Raw genomic sequence first — 25,583 nt, 5'->3', positions numbered from 1 at the left:
CAAGGACGACATCCAGGACTCACCCATCCCTCCGGTCCATCATCCACTCTCCCCCATCGCACCTTCTGGGTCCCTTCTATCCATCCAGCACCCTCTCGCTAATGAGGAGATGGAGGCCATGTTGGCCCAGATTCACATCAATATGGAGGCACTCCGGACACGCGATAGGATGGAAGTTGACGTCCGGCAAGATGACCTGGAGCGTCACATTGAAGTCGCCGAAGGATCGGATGCTGCCATGACCGTGCAGATCGACCGGATACAGGGGGGATGTGGATGCACACCAGAGACTCATAACTGAGTTGTCCGTCCAACTTCAAGCAGTTGTGAGGTATATGAGGGGGGATAGGTCCGATGAAGGGATGGCAACAACCCCACCGGCATTCATCCACCCCCCATTGTCGCCGGCCCATCCATCAGTGCATTCGGTCGCACGTTGACCAACGATGTCTTCACTCCGGATGCATCTTGGATGAGCGCCCAGACCGGTGGTGATCTCATTGGCATTGAAGATGGCTCACCGGTCGCAAGACAAACATGGGTGCCATCCACTTCCACCATCAACCCGGCACTCACCACGACAGTATCCGGCCCATCTGTTCCTCCGGGTGATGCACCACCAGTACCACCTCTCATTCTCCCGGTGGGGTCCATGCCTTCACCTGGCACCCTTCACGCATTGATCACCGGAGGGCCATCAAATGTGCTGGACAATGGTCAGTCCACCTTGGCTCCTTTGCCACGCCAATGATATGGACCTCTATCCCTCCAACATGGTCGGTCGGCGAGCACTAGGCATGCTAAGAAGCCTTCCGGTGATACGGAGAAGTAATACTACTACATATTTTTCATGTTTTCATCTGTATTAGTAGTCTATTATGCTCTCAACATTGTGCGCTTTCAATGAGCAAGATCACTTATGAGATAATCGCACAGTTGACTTGCATAGCCTGCATTTCAGTCGCTAAGGAGTGTTTCTGTACCGGATGGGATATCATGCATCTACTGGTGATCATGCAGATCCGTCTCAAGTGCACATCCTTTACCGGCCCAACCGTCTGGATTGGACGTCCTGTACCGGCCCATCCGTCTCGACCGGATGTCCCCATACCGGCCCACCCATCTCAATTGCACGTCATTTACTGGCCCATCCGTCTCAATTGCACCTCCGGCCCACCCGTCTCAATCGCACATCCTATACCGGCCCATCCGTCTCAAATTGCACCTCCGGCCCACCCATCTCAATCGCACATCCTATACCGGCCCACCCGTCTCAATTGCACGTCCTATACCGACCCATCCGTCTCAACCGGATGTCCCTTTACCGGCCCACCCGTCTCAATTGCATGTCCTATACCGGCCCATCCGTCTCAATTGCACCTCTGGCCCACCCGTCTCAATTGCACGTCCTATACCGGCCCATCCGTCTCAATTGCACCCTCCGGCCCACCCCGTCTCAATTGCACGTCCTATACCGGCCCATCCGTCTCAATTGCACCTCCGGCCCACCCGTCTCAATTGCACGTCCTATACCGGCCATCCGTCTCAATTGCACCTCCGGCCCACCCGTCCTCAATTGCACGTCCTATACCGGCCCATCCATCTCAATTGCACCTCCGGCCCACCCGTCTCAATTGCACGTCCTATACCGGCCCATCCGTCTCAATTGCACCTCCGGCCCACCCGTCTCAATTGCACGTCCTATACCGGCCCCATCCGTCTCAATTGCACCTCCGGCCCACCCGTCTCAATTGCACGTCCTATACCGGCCCATCCGTCTCAATTGCACCTCCGGCCCACCCGTCTCAATTGCACGTCCTATACCGGCCCATCCGTCTGCAATTGCACCTCCGGCCCACCCGTCTCAATTGCACGTCCTATACCGGCCCATCCGTCTCAATTGCACCTCCGGCCCCACCCGTCTCAATTGCACGTCCTATACCGGCCCATCCGTCTCAATTGCACCTCCGGCCCACCCGTCTCAATTGCACTGTCCTATACCGGCCCATCCGTCTCAATTGCACCTCCGGCCCACCCGTCTCAATTGCACGTCCTATACCGGCCCATCCGTCTCAATTGCACCTCCGACCCACCTGTCTCAATCGCACATCCTATACCGGCCCATCCGTCTCAACCAGATGTCCTTTACCGGCCCACCCGTCTCAATTGCATGTCATTTACTGGCCCACCCGTCTCAATTGCACCTCCAGCCCACCCGTCTCAATCGCACGTCCTATACCGGCCCATCCATCTCAACCAGATGTCCTTTACCGGCCCACCCATCTCAATTGCACGTCCTATACTGGCCCACCCGTCTCGACCAGATGTCCTTTACCGGCCCACCCGTCTCGACTGGATGTCCTTTACCAGCCCACCCATCTCAATTGCACGTCCCATACCGGCCCATCCGTCTCGAGTGCACATCCTATACCGGCCCATCCATCTTGATTGCACGTCTGGCCCACCCATCTCGATTGGACATCATTTACCGGCCCATCCGTCTCGATTGCACCTCCGGCCCACCCGTCTCGATTTCACATCCTTTACCAGCCCATCCGTCTCAAGTGCACCTCCGGCCCATCCATCTCAATTGCACATCCTTTACTGGCCCACCCGTCTCAAACGCACCTCCTTTACCGGCCCTATCACGCGGCCCACCCGTCTCCATTTTACCTCCTTTACCGGCCCACTCGTTTACATTGCACTCCATTACTCCGGCCCACTCGTCTATCCCACTGGATTCACTACTATTGTTGATATCCTATATAGTACATTCCTGTATTACCATCCATACTATATACCCCCGGCCCATCCGTTTGCCTCGGATACACCACACCCTCGGCCCACTCGTCTATCACGGTACAATTATTGCCACCGGCCCACACCGGATGGCCCGTCTCTATCAGTACATTGTCACGCCCGGCTGCCCGTCTGAGACGGGTATATGTTACTGTATTATGTGCAGACAATCAATATAGGTTTGTTTCGTGCAGTTTTATAGAAATCTGACCACATCCATCAGCAGGATAACTAATGATAGTACGTGCTAGCGCAGAAATGGAAGACAACGTTTTCTTCCATCTGGTACCAGAGATGGAGAAGGAGCTAGACCCAATAGCTCGACCTTATAACTGTCGAAAAAGAGTGTCATTCTCGACGTCCCCGTACCCGGTAGGCACGACAAGCTCGTTCGTTTACTCAATCATTTCTCTAATGTATTCTTCCAGCCCTATCTACCGGAACAAATAAATGGGTAGACAGATCCTGAACACACATTCCATCCCGTCTTAAGGCAGCCCAAGAAATTGCAGGGGCCCAGGCTTCATACAGCGAGTAAGTTAAGGTGTCGCTTAGGACTGAACTACCTTCAATAACTCATGCCAGATTTATTTGAATATTACCTGCATTTATGCGCCGGTGGCGAGACGCTCTCTAATCAGGTTGTTGCCCTCAGAATGGCCTCGATATTATAAGAGTTATTAGCCGTGTTTGCATTATTTATCAGATGCTCTACTACAGCACTTTGATAGTGCAAAGCAATGCAATAAAGGGCGACAGAAATAGCCCGCTCTCAAGTTTAGCTGACAGTGCTCGTTCCTGCACTCGAAATTGTCCCTGTGGTCTCGCTTGTTCGTTGCCACTTTGCATGCGTTCTTCGCGTCTGTCTTTACTCGCTGTCGTATTAGCGCCTGGACACGAACGTGGTGAAGAATTGGTTGGGGAATTTTGTTGAACTGCCGTTAACGCAGCAAAACACGTTTGCAATACAAGTTGTACATATATCACAAAAAGCGACGACCAAAACCTACAGAGCGCTGAGGGAACGATGTTAAGATCAAGAGTGGCTCGAATCACTTTTATTCAGATGCAGCATCAAATACAAGTCATTTCGAGATCCCATGCCCGCACATCGCGCATGCATCCATGCAGTGACATTCCTCATTAGATTTGTCTCAGCTGTAAAGGACATCGAAGATGTGACGAAAGCGACTGCTACATCAATAAAGCCCGACGAACCTGAGAAGAACGCGCTGGCCTTCTACCCGCTATCGGGGACCAAGATGCCGTGCATTACAGTGCAGCGGCATTGGCTGCTAACCCATATATTCGTACTCACAAGCAAATGTCTTGTCGACAAATGCATGCAGGACATTATGTCAGTTCTGCCTTTGTTGAGTGCCACAAATCACAGTCGACAGTATACTACGCCAAGAAGTATGAAAGAGGTTCCACAGGTGCGTGGGCAGGACTTGAGGGACTCTGAAGCGTGAAAAGGAGTAGACGAACCATGCCGCAAGGTCGATGTTCAGGGTGTGTATAATTGGTACTTGAAAAGCAGAGGAAGTTGATCATAGGGGGTGAGATACTGGGTGCGGTGGTTGTGGAACGGGTCCAATTGTATCGCATGCTGGCAGACGATCGGTGGGTAGAGATTGAGCAGTTGGCACGGCGGGAGATAACTATGCATACTAAAGAACATGTATCTTCCAGCGCCTATTTGGGACCGGGAGATGGACCGAGGGAGTCAGTGCGTCATTTCAGGTGAAGCAGTGCCTTGGTACAATAGTTGTTGATCCTGGCGCCTAAGAGCAGACCACGAGGCCATGTTGATGTAATGAGCTGCATGCTATAGTCACGTTGCACAATCAACCCACCTTGACCATAAACCATCAACACGACGGCAACAGGTAGGCTACTCGCATGCTCCTCTTGGTTGTGTCGAACCTCCCACTAGGCATAATAGACGAGGAAGCATGAAAGACGACAAACTAGCTGGGTCACACCAAGAGCCTGTCAAGACGTTTGAAGGTCATGAGGAGTCAATTAGCTGCATTGCAACTTTTCCAGACGGCAAGAGAATAGCGACTGCGTCTTTCGATAAGACAATCCGCATCTGGAGGCTTGAGGACGGCACAGAAATGAAGAAGTGGGTCACGAAGAAGTTTGTCGGCGCACTTGTAATCTTGCGAGACGGGATACACGACGTGGTTAGCACTGAGGGAGCGGAGCTAATTGAGGATGAGGAGTGTCCTTGGGAGCTTTCAGTGCGTGATGCTGAGACTGGGAGGGTCGTTGCAGGTCCCTTGGATGGTCACAAACATGTTGCGTTTGCTTTGGACATTTCCCTCGACGGCAAAATCTTGGCCAGTGGGTCAATCGATCGCAGTGTCATTTTATGGGACACCAGCACCTGGCAGAAGAAAGGCGATCCCCTCTGGTGTGGGGCAAAAATCAGTTCTGTCCGATTTTCTCCGACCGGTCAACTCGGCGTTGCCACCAAGAAAGATATCCAAATATGGGACTTGGACCGAAGGGAGCGTCTTGCTCGATTCAAAGGTCATTCCGACTTCAACAATTCACGCGCCTTCTCACTCACCTGGACTCGTGACGGCGCCCATCTCCTCTCAGGAGGTAGTTTCGGTGATCCCGTTATCCGTTCTTGGGACACCTCTGCCTGGAAACAGGCTGGTGATCCTTGGAGTGGTCATGGCAACCAAGGCGTCAATAATATCACCTTGAACCTAGCTGGAACCCTTCTCGCATCATCATCTAACGATGGCACAGTTCGCTTGTGGCAGCTGCCCGCAGGCACTGAAGTTGCGAGGTTTCAACACACAGGTCGGGCGGCTTATGTTGCATTCTCGGTCGATGGATACTCTATGTTCAGCAGCAACTCGAACTACCAAATATTGCAATGGGAGATACCGGAAGCAGGTCCTCGCAGCGGCTGTGATAAGGTGACTCCTCCCAACTTCTATTTCACTCCGCCCACAAGCTCACGCACTCCCATGTCAGGCTGGTCCTTCATGGGGCAAACAACTGGCACGTGTTCTTTACTAGCACCCCATGTATATACTGACTTTCGACCAGAATCGACAAGGGCTTCTTCATGTACGTAGTCCCATGGTCACCAGTTCATTGTCGTCTTAGATACTCCTAGTCAGATATTCCTGGCCAGCGCCGCAGGGCACTGAACTATGAGTGCACCAACAGGCCTCGCGGACAGGCTGCTTACTTTGTACCGCCACGCACTCGTGCCGAGAGCTCTTTGTCTTCTCCGTTGCACAATTTCAGGACCTTTTTCACTGGCATCCGGCAGTCGTCAGACAACAAGCAGAAGGAGTGTCAACCGAAACAAAAGGCTCCAGAAGTCATTGATGTTCCTCTCGGGCAAGCCACATATGTTTGTTACCCCCAATTCTATCGAATTTGTGAGATCTGACCACATTCTTCACCAGGGTGATGTTGTTGGTGTGGATGACGGAACACGTCCATACTCGCTCCTCTGTTGCCTCAGCTGGTGCCAGAAAAAGAAGAAGCCGGATCTGCCACTGCCAGTCTACGATGTCGACCTCATGAATGAAGAACAAGAGGAAAACATTGCCAACACTCCCATACCCACTTCTATGCCGCACAATCATCTGAATAGTCCCACGCCTGCTTCTTCTACACTGTACGATCACCTCATCCATTTGGCAAACGCATCACCTGATTTAGTTTTATAGGCCTCAAATTTTCCAGCTCGACCAAATCGAATTGAAACCAATGACTAACCAGTCGCAGCCCGAGGCAGGACCATCTCGCCTTGCATTTTTTGACGATCCCCGTCTGCATAGTTACTAAGTAGTTGTATTTCTTGGATCATACCTCTTTCTTATCGTGTATTTGTAATATGGGTTCATTTGAATGACCTTTGCTTTCAGCGCATGGTCCACTTCAGAGGTTCTGTCGGCCCTGCAAGCTTTGTAGTTACGGCTTAGACGATCACGACTAGTTCCCGATAGGCTATCGAGTTCACTTATGACTTCTATTTTAGACCCTCCGCATGTATGCAGAGGCGCTGTTGGTATGCATGGATTTGTTACCTTTCCCAACCTCTCCCGTCTGTATCCCGATGACATGTAGCATCAAGAATACGACTGTGTCAGAAGGTCGAGTCAGGTATGTGTTGCACTGGGGGTATTCATCGTACCCAACTGCACGCTTACGTTCTGAACTACTAGGCATGTAGCATTTTCCTCAAGAACCGCACGTATATACATCATACGCCACCAACCCCCCGCACAGAATAGGCTCGAGACCAGCCTAGCTCAAGTATACAACCACAGACGAGTGTTGTATCAACATCTCAATCAGTGCGCGCAAGCAGAATGATTACGAGTCTACGCCCAGACCCATGTTCTTCCGCCCAATCTGACAGCACCGTTCCCAACACCCACACCATTTCCCCTTCCCCTTGCTACCAGACCCAGCTGCTCCATCATCGTCCAGCTCGCAGCGACTCTTATGGATCTTGTGATGCATAACTTTCCCAAATGCTGATCCATTCCCTTGGATGACGCAAAGAGGCTCTCTGGAAGTGGAGATGATTGAAGTTGGTGTTGTTGCCGCACTTGCTAGAGCGTTCGGGTATGTATTACATAGGCCCATCTTCATTTTGCTCTAATGACCGCGTGGATTCCGTCAACAAGTGGACATCTTGTCCCTTTGTGTCGCGCCGCTCATGGCATGCTCGATTTCTCCCTTGTGTATAGAACCGCCCATTTCTCTCTTGCATGCAGAGCTACTCGTGAGGCATTACGTTAGCGTTTACCTCAAGAACTGCACACTCATACCTCATATACCGCCTTCCCTGACGTAGCGTTCTGGTTTTATTGACCTGGCAAGAGGAACAACAGGTAGATAGGTCCTGGTCCCACACGCCCTTGCGACAGCACCAAGCGCAGTTTCTCCGCACGTGCCCACTCAAACTCGCCTGTACAGCCTACAACCAACCAACCACCACAAGAATGGAAAGTCCGAGCAGGTGAAGATGACGAGGAAATCAACCATGATGTCGTTGCAAGTCTTTCTCAAATTTCTCGCACTACCTCATCTTGATGGGCCGTCAGTATTCCGCGAAAGCTCCGCTCGATTCCAGCAAAGATGAAGACGACAACGCGCTCGAGGGAGGGACCCAACTGCAGCCAGGATGGCTCCAGCAACGAAACGGCCCAAGGTCGTCGAGGTATATGCCTCGCGCGGATTCCAGGTAAGGTTCATTCTTTACACAATTTTAGGCTTACTAAACACGAGAGTAACAGAGATACATTGTAATGAAGCGGGTACGCAAGACAAAGGCATCGGCAGTGACGAGCAGCGCTCTTCCCTCTGCAGCACACGCGAGTAACTCGTCACAGGCAGGTCTATTATCGCAAGTCGTCTCTGTGCAGGCCGGTACATCATCGTATGTGGTGTCTGGATAGGCAGGATTGTCATCGCATGTTGTAGCTGGACACGGAACACCACACTTACAAGCGGCTACAGGTCCACACGCTTCCCCGTCGCACTCCGCTACTTACACCCATCATGACTCAGATTCGGACTCGAGTATACAAGGCACCTGTAACAAGTTCCTCGACAAGATATGTTTCCTTCGTGGACACTAACACGATGATTCTTAGTGCGTCTCGAGTGTTATGTAGTCTTCACTTCCATATTGACTTGTTTGTTTCTTCGTGTCCTCCCCTTTTCTTCCACTCGCAATCAAACCTGTACTGTTTACATCCTACGTATGTCTATTTTGAGTATCACATGCCTTCTTGCGAGGCAACTTAACCGTTATCGGCTGCGATGCAAGTAACACCTAACTCCGAGTCCAGAAGCAGAAAGCAGTTGTTTGGATCTAAGGACTTTGCCAAACAAAGCTGCACAGCCCCTGTATGATACTCGACTTGTGTAATCTCCCCAACAGATTCTATATACGTCAGTCTAATTGGTCTCACTCGTCCACCCGAATTGAACCGAATTGAAGCAAACCCAAAGACAATACGTGCGTGCAGAATGCTATGTAGTAAAAGTTAAGGGAGGGATCATAGTAGGGTGGGTGCTCGAAAATACACGATACGACTAATGAAACAACGAGGGGAAGTGAGAAGAGGCCCCCATAAGAAATTTTGACTCGACGTACCTAACGAAACAACGAGGGGAGGAAAGAAGAGAAAAAGAGCCCCTTTCCCCCGGTCTCGCTAGGTAGAGGTCGATAACCCTGTGACGATGACGACAAAGTAGCGCCATGCCGGGATGCGCACAGAGCGCGTGCCGCTGAGGCAAAAGGGATTGGCCCTGAAGTAAACGCCACCGAGGCGGTCCGCGATTGAAGGTCGACCGCTCGCCCAATTAGACTTGTGTAGAAAATATTAAACTCGATTGAGAGGTAATATCTTCAGTCGTCAACACTCGAGAGTTGTTTTTCCACCAATCATCCAGACAGGGTACACGCAGAGCGCTTGGGAATTCAACCTGGCCTCGTGATATTGACACACTGGACGAAATACACGGAACGTTACGATGAACAAAGCTGCAGAGACGAGAATCCCAAGCTGACTCCAGGCCCTAACATCTTGTAGCTATTCCGACTGTATGATGGTTGTAAAGGTATGGCTATTGAACTATGTAGACCTTCATGATAAAAATGGAGGCCTGTCATATATACTATCAGTGTAGAGGGCCAAGGCGTCGTGACTCATTGACTCCTTTCACGTTTCAAGTGATTACAAGCCTGACGCGCAGCCGAGTCCTTAGCTGCATCTATGGTGCCCGCTTGTGCGTGGCCGTGTTCCATATCGTCGACTGTCGTATTAGTTAGTGCGCATACTCGACTTTTCTAGCAGTAAACGTACTATAGACGGTTGCAGACCATGTTGGACTGTTGTGAGGGCCTTTCGAAGAGACCTCCCATCGGACATGGTCAGAGGCCGCAGGACCGTAAATGGCCTGCAAGATATTGTTCAAGTCGGTGCGAGGTTCTGGAGGGCAATGAGCGAACACATCACATATGTTCAATGGATGACATACGGTCAAGAACAGGCATTGAGGATTAGGGTACGAGTGTTTATATGAGAGAATATCAGTAGGAATTGTGAGGAGTATGATACATGCTGTCTTCCTTTATATCTGCGCAACACGCATAACTCACCAAGTTGACGCTGTAAACGCAAGTAGGGCTAACTGATAGCCAGACGTATTTGATTATTGGCATGTGCATTGCGCCCATGTACATGCCAGTTTCCCGGAGCCGGCGACGACGGGAGGTGGAGGTGGAGGTGGATAAATGAAATATCACTAAGACGTGTGCCGGCACGGTGTGCTTGATACACCGTTTATCTTGAGGTGACAAAGCAACGAATTTGGAATACTGCTTGTCATGATAGGCTCATACTGGCCAATGCTGACTTTTGCGCCTACGGGATTTCGTACATAGGCGCTAGAATACAGGCCAACCTGCCAAGCTGTATAGATTAAAAAAATAGACGCACTGGCTGTGCTATGCCTATTCAGGGGTTGTGGAAGGTCTCGTGGTGGAAAATTGCAACGGTTCCTCGCAAACCATCAAATACCGATTGCCAACCCGCAGGTGGATTTGCCTGATAGCAGGTATATGAACGCGAATAGGGCATAAAGCGCTTTAATATCCTGATGTTCAGCGAGGCAACGTGAGTCGCGACATCGGATTTCTTCATGGAACTAGAAAACTAAGGGATGGCAATGTTAAATCTGGAGACTCTAGAGGGACGAAATTTGAAAGAAGACAGAGGGCCCGAGAGGGGTGATACTTAGTCTAATCGTAGCTGGTAGGTAGTTCCCTGCAGCCTTATTGCCACGCTAAAAAAAGCTCGGTTATAGCACAAAATGCGGCAGTTCATTAAAATCCAACAAGTTCGTGCGTATGGTGTATGTGGCTGGTGCCAGGCGTGCCCTAGTGCACGTGGTGGATGGAAAGTTGTAGTTGTTTGGATCTAAGGGCAAAACATGTACAGTTGCACCGTAACAGTCCCTAGCAGTCTAATTTGTTAGACGTAACAATTGCAATTGGCACGTAACTGCAGACTCAAATTCCCCTTGCGCATGCTATCTCTCTCGTTCTCGCACCTGCAATTCTTTTGTGAGTATCACGTTGGCTCACCCAGACCCCAGCGAGTACTGCGAGGTAGATTAAAATTTCCTTCTTGTGACCTTTTAACGCATGCAGCATGGCGAGAACCCGAATCACAGATGATCGGAAGTGAACAGCAATGTGGGCTCTGAAGCAGAGTAAAATGGATGCCAGAAGCTATGTGGTGGTTGAAGGTCGCGGTCTCTATCTTGAATATATGCGCTGAAACATGGTTTGAGATACTATTATGATTGGAATCGGTGAATGATGATGTGGACAGAGTATTGGGCATCACAATCTACGAGCACTCAACAAGCCGAAATGGGAGGAATAGCTGCATGGCCGCATAGGCTGCCAATGGACAATCAGCGCCGCCTCATGGAATCCATGCCTGCGGAAGTTATTGCCTATCTTTCCAGCTTACCCACAAGTGAGAGTCTGAGCAGACAACCTGGTGAGCACTGGTCAAGTTTTTGCCCCCATAACAGTGACTTACGCACTGTGCCAGCCAGCGCTTCGCGATTCCAACATATACAACGAGGATTGTCATGGGACAAAATGTGCGATGACGTTCCTGCAGGCATACTCCGAACGGCATCACTTCCCTGGAGCATACCCGGACAGTACAGCGTACATGGGCTATATCGCCTCTTCAAAAAGAGACGACCTTCGAGAGATGCACCGTCGCACTAAGTTGGATCCCCACCAAACTTGTGCACACGACTTCACAAGCCAAGTCATAATATTAATATCACTCTAACGTAAGCAGTGACGCTTGTCTGGTGAGGACTTGATGAAACCAGGCTGTCACCCAAAACGTCTGATAACTCGTCCGACAATAACCCATAGATTTATGACATTGATACGAATGCTGCCAAATGTTTGTTCTGTATGAATGCAGTCACTCTGGGGATAAGCACTATATTAGCAAACTGCGATGAACCGATAGGTGTTGTTATCTTGGGCCGTATGCAATAATTTCAGTGATAAGAGTTACCATGTGCACCTACGACGTGTCCAGCAAATATCTCCACATCCCAAAGAGCAAATTCACCAAGAATCCAAAAACGATTCCCACTTGTGTGCGCCGTCTAAGTCACGGTCAGCATGTGGTTGGGGGATTCATAAGCAGAAAGGGGACTGACGAAAATATGACGCTCTCCCCACTCTCGTGCTCGCCCTCATCCCAGAAAACTGCGGCCTTTGTTTCACGTAGGAAGAAAAATGGAATGATGGGGAAGAAAAACCCAATAACAATCCCGCGGAGAATGAGACTCTGTGAAGATGCAGAAGAAAGCGCCGCTGTGTTGACACTATCCATTGAATCTATCCATTGTTCTTCGAGAGCTCGGGCGTGTTCATCATCTGGGGTAAAGTAAGCATAATTTCCGATGAATTTATTAGGACATACAATCTTCTTCGTTCTCAAACTCGATGTCAAGATAATTTAACGATGATTGGCTATGAAACTGTCGTCTGAAATTCGCAATGTCCTCTTCAGAGAATCCTGCGGCAGTAAGCCTGTCGAATCCCCTCAGTGGCTGAAGTTGAGCAACCTGTATCCAAAAGCACTAAGCAACGAAATCAATATATCCGTGAGTTACGCACCTGTGGTTTCTCCTCCTCACTCTCTCCAGGCTCGATCTGGGGGCCAACAGAACAATGCAGCCACGTCACGAGGTGGTCCTCCTTTGAGCTCTCTTGTGAACGAGCGGAGGCTCGCTCCTGTCGTTCCTCGAGGGTTGTCAGCCATTCGTGAAGGAGCGTTCCATCCGTTAATAGACGTCCTGCGTGTATAAGACGAAGCCGACGGTCTTTCAATTGAGGGAGACCTATAACTATCTGTATGTATCTTTTCGTGAGACAGCACCAAAACAATGCTTTCAACAACGCACATTAGCTTTAACATCCCTTACTGTGTGCTTCGGACGGACTGTGAGGCTAAAGTCGGGAATACCCTCAGTAAATCGGATCGTCAGGTCTCTTGAATCGTTCGGCGGTGTCGAGGACGAGGGCTGGTCAAGGGGCAGGTCTATTTCACGCTGCTTCCCTTTTGCTTTCTCGCTGAGCATAGTAGTCTCGCGCTTGTTGTGAGTCTGTGACAGCAGTATCTGAAGTCATTACTACTTACACTGCTGCTGGTCACGTGAGTGGGGATTACTCATAAGATGACTAAGCTCGCCTTGTATGACTTCTCTCCCGACGTCCCCAGTGACTGCTATAACTCTTACCCCAATATTACCCGGACCTGATTGCCCATCATGCCGCGCGCAGAAGGTCAGTCATATTCTTATCTTACGAGAATGAATTCAACTAACGTTCAATGTCCAGTCGGAACTCCAAAATATCTCGCCAATAAGATGAAATCCAAGGGCCTACAGCGCCTGCGGTGGTACTGCCAAGTCTGTGAGAAGCAGTGTCGAGATGAGAATGGCTTCAAGTGCCATGCTCAGTCTGAGGCCCATCTTCGCCAGATGCTCGTCGTCGGCGAGAATGCTGGGCGGCATATCGCTGATTTCTCGAGCCAGTTCCAGCATGATTTCGTCCAGCTTCTGAGTAGACGGTGCGTGACTCTTTTTCACTCTGATATCAATCCCTAGATTATTTATGATTCATTAGATATAATACGAAACGTGTGCGCGCAAATCAAGTCTACCAAGAATTCATTCAAGACAAGAACCACCTCCACATGAACGCCACACGCTGGGTAACTCTCACCGAATTCGCCAAACACCTGGGGCGTTCAGGAATCGCACGCGTGGACGAGACTGAGAAAGGGTGGTTTATTGCGTGGATCGACAGCAGCCCGAAAGCACTCGCAAAGCAAGAGGCCTCGCTCAAGAAGGATCGAGCCACACGTGATGATGAACAGCGCGAGCGCACTCTGATTTCAGAGCAGATTGAGAGGGCGAAGTTGGAGAAAGAGGGGAGTGGCGAGGGAAGCGCCAGTCCTCCTGCCGAGGAGGGCCTCAAGAGAGAAGAGGGTGCAGAAAAGGTTGTTCTGTCATTTTCTGCTAAGCCAGCGGCTACATTGGACACAACGACAACAGCTCCGATAGGACTGAAGCTGACTGCTGTGAAGCCCGGCGTCAATCTTCTCAAAGCCAATCCATTGAAACGGCCCAACGTCTTCAAGTCTGCCGCTCCTATCAAGTCCGAGAGTGTAGAGGGTGGCAATGGAAATGATAGGAAACGGTCCGCGCCGATGTCAGCTGCAGAACGGCTTATCATAGAGGAACAGGAACGCAAACGCCGGCGAATGGATAGAGAAAGTGTAGTCTAAGTATCAGCCAAGTAGTATTTTTACCGTTGTATTCTTATTGGATTTTCCCTGCCTTCTGTTCAGCCATGTTTTGGCTGATTGCTATATGACTGACAGTGAGCATCATGCAGCTATAGCCTAGACGACGACTACAACAACTGTATGTATGTGCGCGTGACTTGTTGTCACTAGATGCATCACGTAGACCGTGGACGCTCATTTGACGCCAGCATGGGCCAATATGTCTTTTGGAAGTCCGTCAACTCGTGGGCTAAGCTTGAAGCTTGACTCAAGCCTGAGGATTCATTTTCATGGTTCAGCATCTACGGCCGATCCTGGCCTGGTTAGGCTTCTTGTTCAACACAACTGCTTTACACGTCCTGCCCATCTTACGCCAAGGTATCTTCCTCATCCGCAAGCTAGGTCTCCGAGCTGCTCAGCTTCGCTTGCAAACGCTTCTCAGCCGTCTCCTTGCATACTATCACAGGATTTCACCAAAGAAGAGCAATGCAGAACCAGAGATAGCATATTTTACTGCTGCAAGCACCGTCCATTCAGTCCTTGCGCCAGAGAACGCTCTCCAGAGCTTTCCTGTCCCGGCAATCCAGCTTCAAGTTCAGGTCAATCAACATCCTGCTGGAGGTTCCTGCACTTCCGTTGATTCCCGGCCTCTGTCTACGTTACCGACGGAATGGGATCCCAACAAGTTCAAACCGTTAGCTCCCCAGCTTTGCCAGCGATACAAAGGAAGGGTGCTTGTGTATGCTTTTTGTTCTGTCAGGTCTCTTTTGATCTCAAATATTCTATCGGGTATGCTACAGAAGGAGTGACGAGACCAAGCCTATCCCAGCCAAAAAGAAGGACTTTACAGGACATACCGGTCGACGGTTGGCAAAGTGTCATACATCCAGAGGGAGCGTTGTACTTCTACGACGCCACTCGGGTATGTTGTAGTGTCTCATTTCAATTCTTTGCCTGCGTTCATAAAATTCCAAAGCACGTTTTCACGGACGCAAATATGAAAAGCAAAAGGATTCTCAAGGCCGTCAACCATTTTACTGACCAGTTACTCTTGAAAGCTGGCGATATGATCGATGACTCGACGCATCTTGTTCTGGAGCTGCAAGACATGAAAGGAGACGCATGTAATTATTACTTCGTGCAACACGATAAACGGCTCTTGTTCTGGCTGCAGGATTTCAATGAGCCTATGCGTACTATCTACGAACATGTCAAGGGTGTCAAATCGGATACTCACATCAGTTGGTGTCTCTTGGCGCTCTCCCGAATCAGGCTTATTTATACACAAATAATAGAAATGGCTCTTGAGGCACAATATTGGTTCGTTGATTGTATTGTGTACGTAGCTTGTCGACCATATAGCCGTGCATCTCTAAATGACGCATTTAGTTCAACGTTGTCGTTAGCTGACATCATGAACGAAGGATGCACTGTGAACTATACCCGAGCAATGCTCCCATCCAACCTCAGATTGCCACAGAATTGAAGCATGTTCTTCTTCATGCACACGCAGGTCGGTACCTGCTAGTTTCCCATAATTATACCTGTTTAAAATTATGACCTCTCTGTAGACTTCCTAACATCCGATACCTCTGTGGTTCCCTATGACCTCTCCACGCTACAGAGCATGTTGGATCTTTCAAACCATCTAGTGGATTATGTAGGGTCCCAAATGCCGTCTAGTAAGGGGGTTGTGGAGTTGCCTGCTCATCTCATGTGCGTGCTAGGTGGGGGTCTATACTATTTCCGTGGCACTCTTCCACTTACACACCAGAAGCTCGCCTCATGCGGTTGTTCGGTGAGTATAGAAATTGTGCTGGAGACAACGGGCATAGTCACTGAATCGACGTCTCAGCTCGTTCAAAATTCCTGAACTTCTATGGTCAAGTCAGCGCGCGTCTCAACGCCAACCAGTCAGTCTATGAACTTGAACAAAACAGGCAAAAAGGGACATTTCGACTGAGGCTTGCGAATGCCTTCCTCTGGGGCGTACCGGATGCACAATACAAATTCCTTCAAGACACGTGGATAGATAATATTTTGAACTATCCCAAGTGGTACAAACATATTAGCAGACTCAATGGCGACTGGAGCAACGTTACCATCTTCGTAAGTCGTTTCCTTAAGCTGTAGCTTGCAGTGATCAAGCTTTTTGGCCAGTCCACCGTGATGTTGGCAGTTGACATTAGTTTTCTGGCCGTTCCTGGGGTCATCAGCCCAGCGACCGTGTTCATTTATCTGTCGGCGATGTGCTCCGTCAGTTCTTTGGTGGTATCCATGATTCTTGCTGGCGAGAGTCGTGGATGGGGCACGGACTCGGCTGAAGGCGCCGTACGTTGCCTACTGCATACTGAAGGGTGTAATACTCATTCGTCCTCCAGGCATCCTTCATGGCTCGAATGATTCATACACAATCAGACGTTGAAGCGCTGGCGATCATGTACAGCCTTCCGTACGCATACCTGATCTGGGGGTAAGCCGATACTTCTGTATAGCATGGAGATTTTTTCACGTCCAATTAGAATGTTCTGCTTCGTTACCGCTCTGGGCATTTCTGTTTTCAAATCGACAAGCTCGGCAACGCTGGTTGTTGTGGGTCTTTGCTGGGTTGCCGTTACTACTTTGACGCTATGGCCTGCATGGTGGGGTAAATTCAGTATCACGCCGTGGTCCAAGAAGGGAGGGCAAGCGAGGAGGGAGAATGTTTGAGCTTTTAATAAAACCTTTATCAGATATCTAGACTCGATCACCCCCCGTGAACCGGTGAAACGTAATGTTACCGTCGGCCCTGAAGGGCCGAAAGCACTGGTCGCTTTGCCGGGTTGTTTCAAGAATATCAGAAGTTATATGCAAGCCTATCTCTACATTGACCGGTTCATAGTCCGACTCAGTACAATATTTAAATGGAAAAGGCGTATATCACACAAGTCCTCAAGAATCATGGCAGCGAAAGGAAGGATACGGATTGTTACACATGATGAAACAAGTGCCAAAGGCAGTAGGGCATTTAGCAGCACATCTCGCAAGGGCAGCCTACATGTCACAAGTCAGTACCATTCCACATATAACAGAAATAGGACGTACAAATAATGTCTGCACAGCATTCGCAGCAGTCCTAAAATTGAGGTAACAATCAGATTAGCTCCGAAGGGGTCACTATCTCCACCAATCACCTTGCAGCATTCTACACGAGGAGTTTCAGCCTACAGCCAGAAGGTTTCATTGAAATCTAGACTCACCGAAGCAGAGGAAACACTCGAGGGCACCGATGAAACAGTCCTAGACAAAGCGAACAAAAAATCAACAATCAATCCCAAGTTCAACTTTCGAGAAACGTACTTTGGCAGCTCCTCCTCCACGGAGACGCTTGGCGTGGTGCTCCTGGTGGTTCTGAGTGTTGTTGGCAGGAGCAGGGTTTACGACACCTATCCAAACCGATACGGAGCCGCCATGAATATTTTGTCTTGATTGATCACAACAATACGTACTCATTTGGATGGCAGCATGGGGCTGGTTGGTGGTGGCCTTAGTGGTGGGCTCCATGTCGATACTAAGCGTGAATTTGAGGGTAATGGGCGAAGATTTGAAGTTCAGGGAGAAATGGACAAACTACTCCTTGCTATTTGTGAGGCCTTATATAGTGCCCCTGGCCCCACTACGCGGCAGAACCGGCAACACGGGCCAAATGATGTCAACTAAAGGCTGCGCGATCACATTGTGATCTATTAACAGTTTTCTATCTCCGCTTCTAAAACTGCGCTCCTCGCTGTCATCCATGATGTCAACTACTCTGAAGGACGCAGCAGGCGTATCGAGAGCAATACATCCCCCTGGCGAACGATCCTCCAGAAACGTTGGCGGTTGGCATGGTGGAAACGTGTAGAGGTCGGCGATCAAATCTTGTGGGTATTCCCTTACTGCTTGCAGGGTACTGACAGCAGCCGAACACCCTAGAACCCGTCTGGTTTTCATGAAGCCGGAAATCAGAGTTCTCAGTGGAGGATCAGCGGCTGAAGTGCGAGAGTGCGTAGGAACACGTCTGTTGGTCAATCCGACACAAGGAGCAACATGATTATCTATGACTCTCGAATTATGGCAAGACATACGAGTCCACTTATAGGTGCAGGTTACATTCAAGTTGTAAATTTGAGTTTCCTTCGGTGAGCCGAGTATCTTCTGTGCTTCTTTCACCTTACAAGCATCGAACATTCTTGCATCAAACGTGGTCTAGGCGAGGCTGACACTTTCTTCTAATTCGGGATCGGCGGCCGATGGGATGCAGGTCTTAGACTCGTGACCAGTCTGTCTAATGAGGCGAGTCGTTGAGCTCGCCTCATTAGACAGATTGGTCACCAGTCTATGCAGGTCTTGCGAGCAGTACTTGGCAAAAAGGGTCGTCATCATAAATGAAGGTATGTATGTAGAGGGATATGTAGCCGCTTGGATATATTTTGAATAGATTCCATTAACGTTGCCCTATATTCGTCGAATGCGCGCTCACATTACCGTTGGTCCGCTCGATCTTGGAGCACTAGGCATCAATGTCAAGGTGGGTTTCTCGCTCACAATTACGTCAGGTCACCATCATCGTTGGCCTACTGAATCTTGCTGTAAGAACCTCTTGTTATTGGTATGAAGCTCCTTTCGAGTTCGCATAAGATTTTAGCGCTGGCAGAGTTTAAAAATATCTTTCGCCCACAGCCTCAGGCCCTCTCACGAACGCGATGGTAGTGCCTGCACCACTGCACCACTTGATAAAAACCTGTTTAACATCCTCGACCTCTGCAGACGCCGGAGATGAAGCTCATCTTCAAACCTCCCCATGTGCGCAATACTGTGATCACAAATGAGCAGGGACATGTACTGTACTCGACCTCAACCTCCTTCTCGTTCGACACTCGCGTGACGGTCGTCAAGAAGCACGTACCAAACGAATTCAGTATTGGCAGAGTGGAGTCGTCGGAAATCCTTGCAAACATTGAATGGCACACATTTTCTTCGTCTGTCATCAAATATGACGGGATGACTTTGCTGGCATCTCAGTTCATCCCGACTAAGGGGTTTCTTGGACGGTGAGTGCACTATACATCACCTGTTCAGTTGCTCCAATACTTTGTCTTTCAGGCGACGTGTCTTCAAAGGTCCTGACGGACTATTATACAAATGGAAGATTGGCCCGCGCGAATGTACCGTAAGTCTGCTGCACATCACTTCAATTACTCTCATTCAACCAAAGCATCCATTTAAATAACGCGGCGCGTAACTGTCAGCTCATGCTCGACGGTACAGAAGTCGCTCGGCATCACCCGCTGAACCTTGGTTTCAAGAAGGCAGGGCATGAGGCATACCTAGAGATATTTTCGCCAGTCGAACATATGGTGGACCTGGTGGTGCTGACATTCATATACGTGGAAAAGCTGCGGAGGGGAAGTCAGGAGAGCCCGGGGACGGATCGTATACATGCACCGATCGAGCCAGCTAATTAGCTTCGGTATGAAAGGTACATGTGGTGAAGATAGTGAGATGAACTATCCCTGTATTGTATTACCGTTGCGAAGACTAAACAGTTTGCAGGTTGTATGTACCTCTTGACGGTTATGTTTTAGACGAATCTACATACCATGCCTTCCTTTCGGTCGTTATCGGCGGGTGGTGAGTAACATTAGAGGCAACAGCGGCACCTGAGCTGTTTTCGGGAGTAGTTTACTTACAAGTTGACCCAGCACATTGGCATCAGCTCGTATCATGGTCTTTGAGATGTTGCAATTTCGATGCTTCTGGGAACGAGCATGCCGCACGCAACGCAGCGGTGCGTGTGGGGGTTCGTCCCGACTCCACATGATACGATTATGCCGACCAGCTCGGAAAAAAATCTGACTGACGTGCGAATGAACTTGCTTCTAACCGACAAATGTGATGATGATACGGATCTTGTCACAAGACACCCTACGATATGTCATGCATCTCTTTCCATTATCGTTATCAGATATCGTGTGGGAGCAGAGGTCGGGTACGTAGATGGGAAGAAGGTTGCAAGAGTTCAGTGTGAAAAAATGGTAACAGTGAGCTCGAGAGTGAAGGTACCCTATATGAATTAGTGAGTCCCAACATCCGTTTCCATTACAGCGCCCCTTCCTTGCACAGAAAGTCCGTGACCGCAGGGTATCTTCGATCGACTTCAAGCTTACACATATACTGAAGAGGAGTGATCCCGTTGCTGTCCCGCGCATTGACATCACAGCCAGCTTGTACGAGGCTCTTCATAATTGCTAGGTTAGCGTCTCCATCCACCACATGATCCCACTGCATCTGTGAGATCAGGGTATGCAAAGGGTCCACATTCAACACGTATTTCTGGAGAAGGCGTTTCCACACGTGCGACTGGGTGCCGAATGCGGCGAGCACATCGCCGACGTCACATATTGGATCCCGTCGAAGAAGATAATCGATAACGAGGAAGAGCCGGCGTTGAATGGCGATACGGAGGGGTGTGTTTCCTGAAGAATCTTCGGTATTGACTAAAAAACCCTCGTCGATGAGAATGAGCAGTATCTCCCCGCAGTCGCGCTCGCAGAATGGACCGCGGATCCCCCTGCTTGAAAAGCAGAAGTCGTGAATGCCAACAGGACCCGTAACTACGTTGCGCATCAAAGCGTGGAGTGGGGTGCTGTTCTGAAGCAATGCCATGATGACCTCCGCATTATGCTCTTCTAGTCCACTTCCACAGAAGGAATCGAGTTGTCCGCATGCAAGTTTCCCGAGGAGATAGTTGACTGCAGATGGGATCCGCCTTTGGATAGCAATGCCGAGTAGTGTTTGTCCCGCTGAATATCGACTGGTGGCATCATGTCCGGCTTCGATGAGGGCCCTCATGGTCTGGAATCGGCAGTCTGTCTGCCATGCGTACAGCTGCTCGACCCACTGCTCCTGTCCAGGACGAATATCCGGGTTGATGCATGGAGTAGGTACATCGCTATTGAGCGCAACGTGTACCGGATGATTTACATGGACAGGCTTGCCCATTTGAAGGAAGTACTGCGTGACACATGGGAGCGACTGGGTGATAGCCAGGTCCAGGGGCGAGTATCCAGCTGAGTCAACAGCATCTTGTTCGCATCCCGCATCAATGAGGACTCTGACAATTTCTAGGCAGTTGCTATCATGCGACCAGTATCGGAACGGGAATGAAGAACGATTACCCAATGTCGTGAGCGGCGGACTGGACACATCCGCATCTGCAACGTGCTCTAGTAAGTGTAATGCATTGTCATCTGCGTCATCATAGATGACTGTAGAAATGTCGTTGGGGTTTAAGTTGACCTCAGCAGGATGAATCGCAACATGAATCGCATCCCCCGGGATGCGAGCACCTTTTTTGATAAGATACTCGACAAAAGGGAGCGACTGGCGGCGGATGGCAAGATGGAGGGGCGTATTCCCTGCCTCATCAGTTTCGTCTAAGCTGCACCCCGCTTCGACGAGGATGTACGCTGTCTCAAGACAGTCATTTCCCGAAGTCCAGTGATCGAGGAGAATGTGGAGAGGGCTAGCACCCAAATGTATTGCATTAATGTCTGCACCGTGCTGGACGAGTGAGGCAACGACTCTACTCATATAGATTTGAGTAGATTGAAGTGCAACATGGATAGCATCCGCAGGAATGTAGGCACCTCTTCCTATAAGATACTCCACGTAAGAGAATGACTGCCGCTTGATGGCGAGATAGAGGGGCTCGTTTTCCGCCCCATCGGCAGCATACAGTTGGAGGAGGTAATCCGTGACCGTGTGTAATGAGTTCACGGCGACAATATCGAGGGGCATCAATCCCGCCAAATCCCGGGTGCGATATTCGCACCCGGCAACAACTAGTGCACGTGTAACATCGAGGTACACTTCCTGACTCTGAGCACTCTTGCGAAAGAGAGTGTGGAGAGGACTGTCTTGGAAAGATGGGTGTGTAGCACGAACATCCGCCCCATTCTGAATGAGCGATGAAATGAGGTTAGAATCAACATCCTGCCTGTCCTCGAGCGCATTATGAATTGCATCGACTGAGAGACGAGCACCTCTACTAAGGAAGCATTCGAGGAGTTCCCGTGGACTGTGCCGCAGGGCAAACATCACAGGAGTGGTAGTCTCTAGGTCAATTGTGATGGATAGATTGACATCTCTTCCAAGGCCCAAAACGACATTGGCGAGCTGCGTCCACCCCCCCATAATTGCAAATTGAAGCACATGATTCCAATACTCTCGATGCTCTCGCAGGTACCGCTGGATCATCCACTCGGGGCCAAAATGAATGACAATGTCACAGATGCTTTGGGGATCAGCAAGCCAAATCTGCCAGGGATTGGAATAAGCCACTCGGGAATTCCAAGGATATCGAATGCACATGTGCCTCGGGAGGTTCTCTAGACAAGAAAGCACCGAGTCTTCCTCGATTATGATAGAGGATATATGTGCCCCAAGCCCGTGATCGAGTGCATAGCGCAGCAAAGGGCGCGTTTGGGTGGAGTCAAGAACATCATCGGTGATCAGATATTGAGTGCAATGCTGGGCAATATATCGGTGGGCATCTTCAAGTAGATGGCGGTACTTCTGTGCCTTTTCGCCTGCCATTAAGTATTCCTTGAATGAGTACATGAGCAACTTGAACGATCTTATCAAAGGAAAAATGGACCTTACCCGCACACTGTAATGTGACAAAGTGACAACACCAGTTCTCTTGTCGAAGCTCACAAGACTACTACATATCTCCAGGAGATCGGTTGGGCACATCACGCTGAGCTCCTGGTTGAGAGTTGTGCTTCCGATCTCTATACTCAAGGCCTCGGCAAGTTGAGATAAGTGGAGTGGTTCCAGAGCAGCGACCAGCCACATCAAAGTCCGCTCTACGATAGAGCTACGATCGGGACCAGCCTCTTGAATTTCCAGCAAAATCCTGTCATAAGTTTCGTAAAGACCCTTCGGGAGTCTCTTGAGCGAGTCTGATATTCCCTTAACAGATCGGCAAGCACTAATGGCATCCAATTGGCATTGCACCCAGCTGAACCTGTGGAAAATAGAGTCAGCCACGACAGAAAAACGTAGGTATTCACTGACATTCCGTCAGCCTGTTGCAAGAGTGAATTTCGTATCTCGTATTTCAGGTCTGTGGCGAGAGACGCAAGCCTCGAACGAGCCTCCACTTCTTTGCCGATGTGAAGCTCCATGTCATTCTTGATCGACCGGACGTATTCGCTTAATGATAACGATGGCAAGTCGGATAGTGCAACGGAAATGGCTTGCTCTGGCCTACTGGTAATGAGTAGTCGCAGATCACCCTCATTTGCTGTGCTAACCAGCCGTGTGAGGAACGTCTCATCACATCGACATTCATCAAGCGCATCAATTATCGCAATGGGCCGTCGAAGGAGTCTCAAAGCCCTGCTGACGAGACCGCATAGGATGTCGATGTTGGTGGGAGCTTCGGCCCCTTGTGATTTCCTACAAAACAGGTCAAAAAATTCCGAGTTCCATTCCATGGGTACTTTTCTTAGCAACTGGACAAGAAGTGAGCGTAGAACAATAGCTCCATCTGTAGTTCTTTCTTGGCGAAAGTCGCAGTAGAAATACACCAGCGTTTCGCCGTGGACCATGAGCTCGTTAATGATTGCAGAACTGCATATGTCATAAGTCAACATCTATCATGCTGGTGACGAAGATGAATGCTTACGCGATCACTGTTTTTCCTGCTCCGGCTGAGGCACAGTGAGTCACAAATCGGCCGCGATAAAGGTTCAGAGAAGTACTAACGCTTGCCGTTGATCCACAAGACACTAGTACGTTGCACTGTTGGTGGTGTCCTCCATTCACGGAACGCTTCAGTCTCGAACACCCAGGTGCACGTGTTTTCTTGCCGCTGCGTGGAGACGAATTCATGTTTGACAGTGCAGTCGAAGCCAGCCAGCCACTGTAGTAATTGCTCTGGTGAAATTTGAATGCACAAATGAGCGATAGCATGATAGGACGCGAGAAGGCTCGTTGGACAGATGACATACCTTGTTGCTTCAATGCCAACCTTGCGAGATGCTCCTTTTTCGCACTCTCCTGCATTACTATAATACGCCCGACGACATCATTGACCATATTCTTATTATCAATCCATGTCAGAGGTCGTTAAAATGTGACTCAGATTTAGATACATACCACAATCGCCTGCTTCGCGCCCGTAATTTCCCCTTTAATCGCTCCTGAATCCTCTTCGATTTTTTGCTTAATCTCGTTCGTCACCTCGCCTGTCCTGTGAGTCACTTCCTTCCTGATCTTGACTCCCTCATCCTTCATATCATGTTGGATCTCCCTCGTTGTTGATCTGAAGAGAAAATGTATGTTATGATACTGAGGCCAAAATTCAATTCGAGTCAGTGTACGCACAATAGGCCGCCGGAGATTGTCACCAGAAGGGTACTTTTACAGCGCTCCAATTTTCCAACAGCATTCATTATGTCTGCTTGTTGAAATGGCCATGTTGACCTTGAAGTTTGGCGTAAATCAAACCACTTCTGAAACTTGCGCTCCGGTATCCGATCACGAAGAGCTCGCAAGGTTTCCTCGCACTCCTTTAATGCGCTGTCCAGAGGAAACGAGTCAATTTTGGTCATTGACGTGCCAGAATTGGACTGCTGAACGAGGACAAATATCTCATTGAGGGTTTTGTTGATGGAGAGGAGTTCGTTGTGAAGGCTCATGCGTGCAGCCTCTGCCCCCGCAACGGATGAAGTATAACTCTTTACTGCAATGATGACTTGCAGAGATAGTTGAACGATGGAAGTAATGCCGCCGACATTGGCAATCTCGCCCACGATGTTCCATGTCGCCATTGTTGGATGGAAATGCGGGAAGCGTTGGCGTGAACCATCTTTGAGTAATATTAGCGCCCTTGAGGCTTGGTCAGCTACTCACCGCACTGGCAGGTGTTAATGTGTCTAGATCTCCAGTAAAGTGCAGTAAGGTCTGACTCACTCAACAGTGAAACGAGGCTAAAAATCCGAGGCCAGAGTATCAATATGAAGAGTCAAGACGCAAACGCCCGCCTTACTAGCACCCAGAGGAGTGACTATCTTTTTTCTACTTTGTCTGCCTACCTAGGGGAGATTGTCGTGGAGCTTTCCTTTTGCTGAACACTGATGTGGGGGTCCTGTTGGAAGACATTAACTCGTAGGAGCTGACCGGTCGACCACCCTACCATTGACTTAGATATACCATATACATCGACATACATACACACTACAGTACATACCGCATGTATTGTCTACTATAGGACAAATGATAAACAAGGATTATAAAAAAATAAGGGTAAAAAAAAGCTGACCACCCACAAGCTTCAAACAGCATACATGTACA

At 49.5% G+C, this 25,583-nt stretch overlaps 10 protein-coding genes across 10 annotated transcripts; 6 read left to right on the top strand and 4 right to left on the bottom strand.

The window, feature by feature from the left end:
- Window positions 1–118: 118 nt before the first annotated feature.
- EDB91DRAFT_1255816 (uncharacterized protein) lies at window positions 119–751 on the top strand (the record flags this gene model as incomplete). The annotated part of the gene is made up of 3 exons (XM_041324042.1): window positions 119–272; window positions 325–349; window positions 421–751. The coding sequence occupies 3 exons, from the start codon at window positions 119–121 to the stop codon at window positions 749–751; spliced, it is 510 nt and encodes a 169-aa protein (XP_041169892.1).
- A 4,660-nt stretch (window positions 752–5,411) lies between these two features.
- On the top strand, window positions 5,412–6,624 carry EDB91DRAFT_1173810 (uncharacterized protein; the record flags this gene model as incomplete). The annotated part of the gene is made up of 6 exons (XM_041320313.1): window positions 5,412–5,738; window positions 5,797–5,829; window positions 5,872–5,892; window positions 5,942–6,184; window positions 6,240–6,454; window positions 6,507–6,624. Coding segments are annotated over 6 exons (957 nt in total), but the record flags the coding sequence as incomplete, so codon positions are not given.
- Window positions 6,625–9,260: 2,636 nt separating this feature from the next.
- On the bottom strand, window positions 9,261–10,220 carry EDB91DRAFT_1173807 (uncharacterized protein). Its single transcript, XM_041320312.1, has 3 exons — window positions 9,838–10,220; window positions 9,663–9,788; window positions 9,261–9,612 (listed from the first exon to the last, which is right to left on the bottom strand). The coding sequence occupies exons 1-3, from the start codon at window positions 9,851–9,853 to the stop codon at window positions 9,506–9,508; spliced, it is 249 nt and encodes an 82-aa protein (XP_041169890.1). The 5' UTR covers window positions 9,854–10,220; the 3' UTR covers window positions 9,261–9,505.
- A 1,454-nt stretch (window positions 10,221–11,674) lies between these two features.
- EDB91DRAFT_1173804 (DUF2407 C-terminal domain-containing protein) lies at window positions 11,675–13,024 on the bottom strand. Its single transcript, XM_041320311.1, has 5 exons — window positions 12,811–13,024; window positions 12,524–12,757; window positions 12,327–12,471; window positions 12,061–12,280; window positions 11,675–12,006 (listed from the first exon to the last, which is right to left on the bottom strand). The coding sequence occupies exons 1-5, from the start codon at window positions 12,985–12,987 to the stop codon at window positions 11,922–11,924; spliced, it is 861 nt and encodes a 286-aa protein (XP_041169889.1). The 5' UTR covers window positions 12,988–13,024; the 3' UTR covers window positions 11,675–11,921.
- Window positions 13,025–13,111: 87 nt separating this feature from the next.
- On the top strand, window positions 13,112–14,282 carry EDB91DRAFT_1230452 (domain of Kin17 curved DNA-binding protein-domain-containing protein). Its single transcript, XM_041321052.1, has 3 exons — window positions 13,112–13,192; window positions 13,247–13,478; window positions 13,535–14,282. The coding sequence occupies exons 1-3, from the start codon at window positions 13,177–13,179 to the stop codon at window positions 14,196–14,198; spliced, it is 912 nt and encodes a 303-aa protein (XP_041169888.1). The 5' UTR covers window positions 13,112–13,176; the 3' UTR covers window positions 14,199–14,282.
- A 781-nt stretch (window positions 14,283–15,063) lies between these two features.
- On the top strand, window positions 15,064–16,832 carry EDB91DRAFT_1014961 (uncharacterized protein; the record flags this gene model as incomplete). Its single annotated transcript, XM_041312475.1, has 9 exons — window positions 15,064–15,120; window positions 15,175–15,439; window positions 15,494–15,518; window positions 15,623–15,711; window positions 15,770–15,946; window positions 16,054–16,307; window positions 16,359–16,529; window positions 16,580–16,671; window positions 16,721–16,832. Coding segments are annotated over 9 exons (1,242 nt in total), but the record flags the coding sequence as incomplete, so codon positions are not given.
- Window positions 16,833–17,205: 373 nt separating this feature from the next.
- On the bottom strand, window positions 17,206–17,741 carry EDB91DRAFT_1063649 (uncharacterized protein; the record flags this gene model as incomplete). Its single annotated transcript, XM_041314628.1, has 4 exons — window positions 17,206–17,231; window positions 17,438–17,477; window positions 17,538–17,623; window positions 17,687–17,741. 4 exons carry the CDS (start codon window positions 17,739–17,741, stop codon window positions 17,206–17,208), a joined length of 207 nt encoding a protein of 68 aa, XP_041169886.1.
- A 1,174-nt stretch (window positions 17,742–18,915) lies between these two features.
- On the top strand, window positions 18,916–19,710 carry EDB91DRAFT_186101 (uncharacterized protein). Its single transcript, XM_041326364.1, has 2 exons — window positions 18,916–19,270; window positions 19,323–19,710. Exons 1-2 carry the CDS (start codon window positions 18,996–18,998, stop codon window positions 19,447–19,449), a joined length of 402 nt encoding a protein of 133 aa, XP_041169885.1. The 5' UTR covers window positions 18,916–18,995; the 3' UTR covers window positions 19,450–19,710.
- EDB91DRAFT_1173792 (uncharacterized protein) lies at window positions 19,158–19,850 on the top strand (the record flags this gene model as incomplete). Its single annotated transcript, XM_041320310.1, has 2 exons — window positions 19,158–19,389; window positions 19,469–19,850. A coding segment is annotated over exon 2 (209 nt), but the record flags the coding sequence as incomplete, so codon positions are not given.
- A 457-nt stretch (window positions 19,851–20,307) lies between these two features.
- Window positions 20,308–25,190, bottom strand: EDB91DRAFT_186021 (ankyrin repeat-containing domain protein). The gene is made up of 8 exons (XM_041326363.1): window positions 24,615–25,190; window positions 24,387–24,552; window positions 24,239–24,329; window positions 23,994–24,164; window positions 23,914–23,938; window positions 23,301–23,858; window positions 22,884–23,250; window positions 20,308–22,826 (listed from the first exon to the last, which is right to left on the bottom strand). The coding sequence occupies exons 1-8, from the start codon at window positions 25,058–25,060 to the stop codon at window positions 20,319–20,321; spliced, it is 4,332 nt and encodes a 1,443-aa protein (XP_041169883.1). The 5' UTR covers window positions 25,061–25,190; the 3' UTR covers window positions 20,308–20,318.
- Between the last annotated feature and the right edge of the window lie 393 nt (window positions 25,191–25,583).

The sequence above is a fragment of the Suillus paluster genome (assembly GCF_016628075.1).
Source record: "Suillus paluster strain FC165 chromosome Unknown EDB91scaffold_156, whole genome shotgun sequence".
Lineage (NCBI taxonomy): Eukaryota > Fungi > Basidiomycota > Agaricomycetes > Boletales > Suillaceae > Suillus > Suillus paluster.
Note: the sequence above shows the minus strand (reverse complement) of the source record. Positions and strands in the feature narration are given on the sequence as shown.

Coding starts and splice junctions, on each gene's coding strand:
- EDB91DRAFT_1230452 (XM_041321052.1), top strand. Junction 13,479..13,534: donor GTCCAGCTTCTGAGTAGACG/GTGCGTGACTCT, acceptor ATGATTCATTAG/ATATAATACGAAACGTGTGC.
- EDB91DRAFT_1173804 (XM_041320311.1), bottom strand. CDS start 12,987: ATGCTCAGCGAGAAAGCAAAAGGGAAGCAGCGTGAAATAGACCTGCCC. Junction 12,758..12,810: donor TAAGGGATGTTAAAGCTAAT/GTGCGTTGTTGA, acceptor AGATACATACAG/ATAGTTATAGGTCTCCCTCA. Junction 12,281..12,326: donor GTTTGAGAACGAAGAAGATT/GTATGTCCTAAT, acceptor ACTTTACCCCAG/ATGATGAACACGCCCGAGCT.
- EDB91DRAFT_186021 (XM_041326363.1), bottom strand. CDS start 25,060: ATGGCGACATGGAACATCGTGGGCGAGATTGCCAATGTCGGCGGCATT. Junction 23,859..23,913: donor GCAGGAAAAACAGTGATCGC/GTAAGCATTCAT, acceptor TGACATATGCAG/TTCTGCAATCATTAACGAGC. Junction 23,251..23,300: donor TTGCAACAGGCTGACGGAAT/GTCAGTGAATAC, acceptor TATTTTCCACAG/GTTCAGCTGGGTGCAATGCC.
- EDB91DRAFT_186101 (XM_041326364.1), top strand. CDS start 18,996: ATGAAGCTCATCTTCAAACCTCCCCATGTGCGCAATACTGTGATCACA. Junction 19,271..19,322: donor ACTAAGGGGTTTCTTGGACG/GTGAGTGCACTA, acceptor TTTGTCTTTCAG/GCGACGTGTCTTCAAAGGTC.
- EDB91DRAFT_1173807 (XM_041320312.1), bottom strand. Junction 9,613..9,662: donor ATGGTCTGCAACCGTCTATA/GTACGTTTACTG, acceptor CTAATACGACAG/TCGACGATATGGAACACGGC.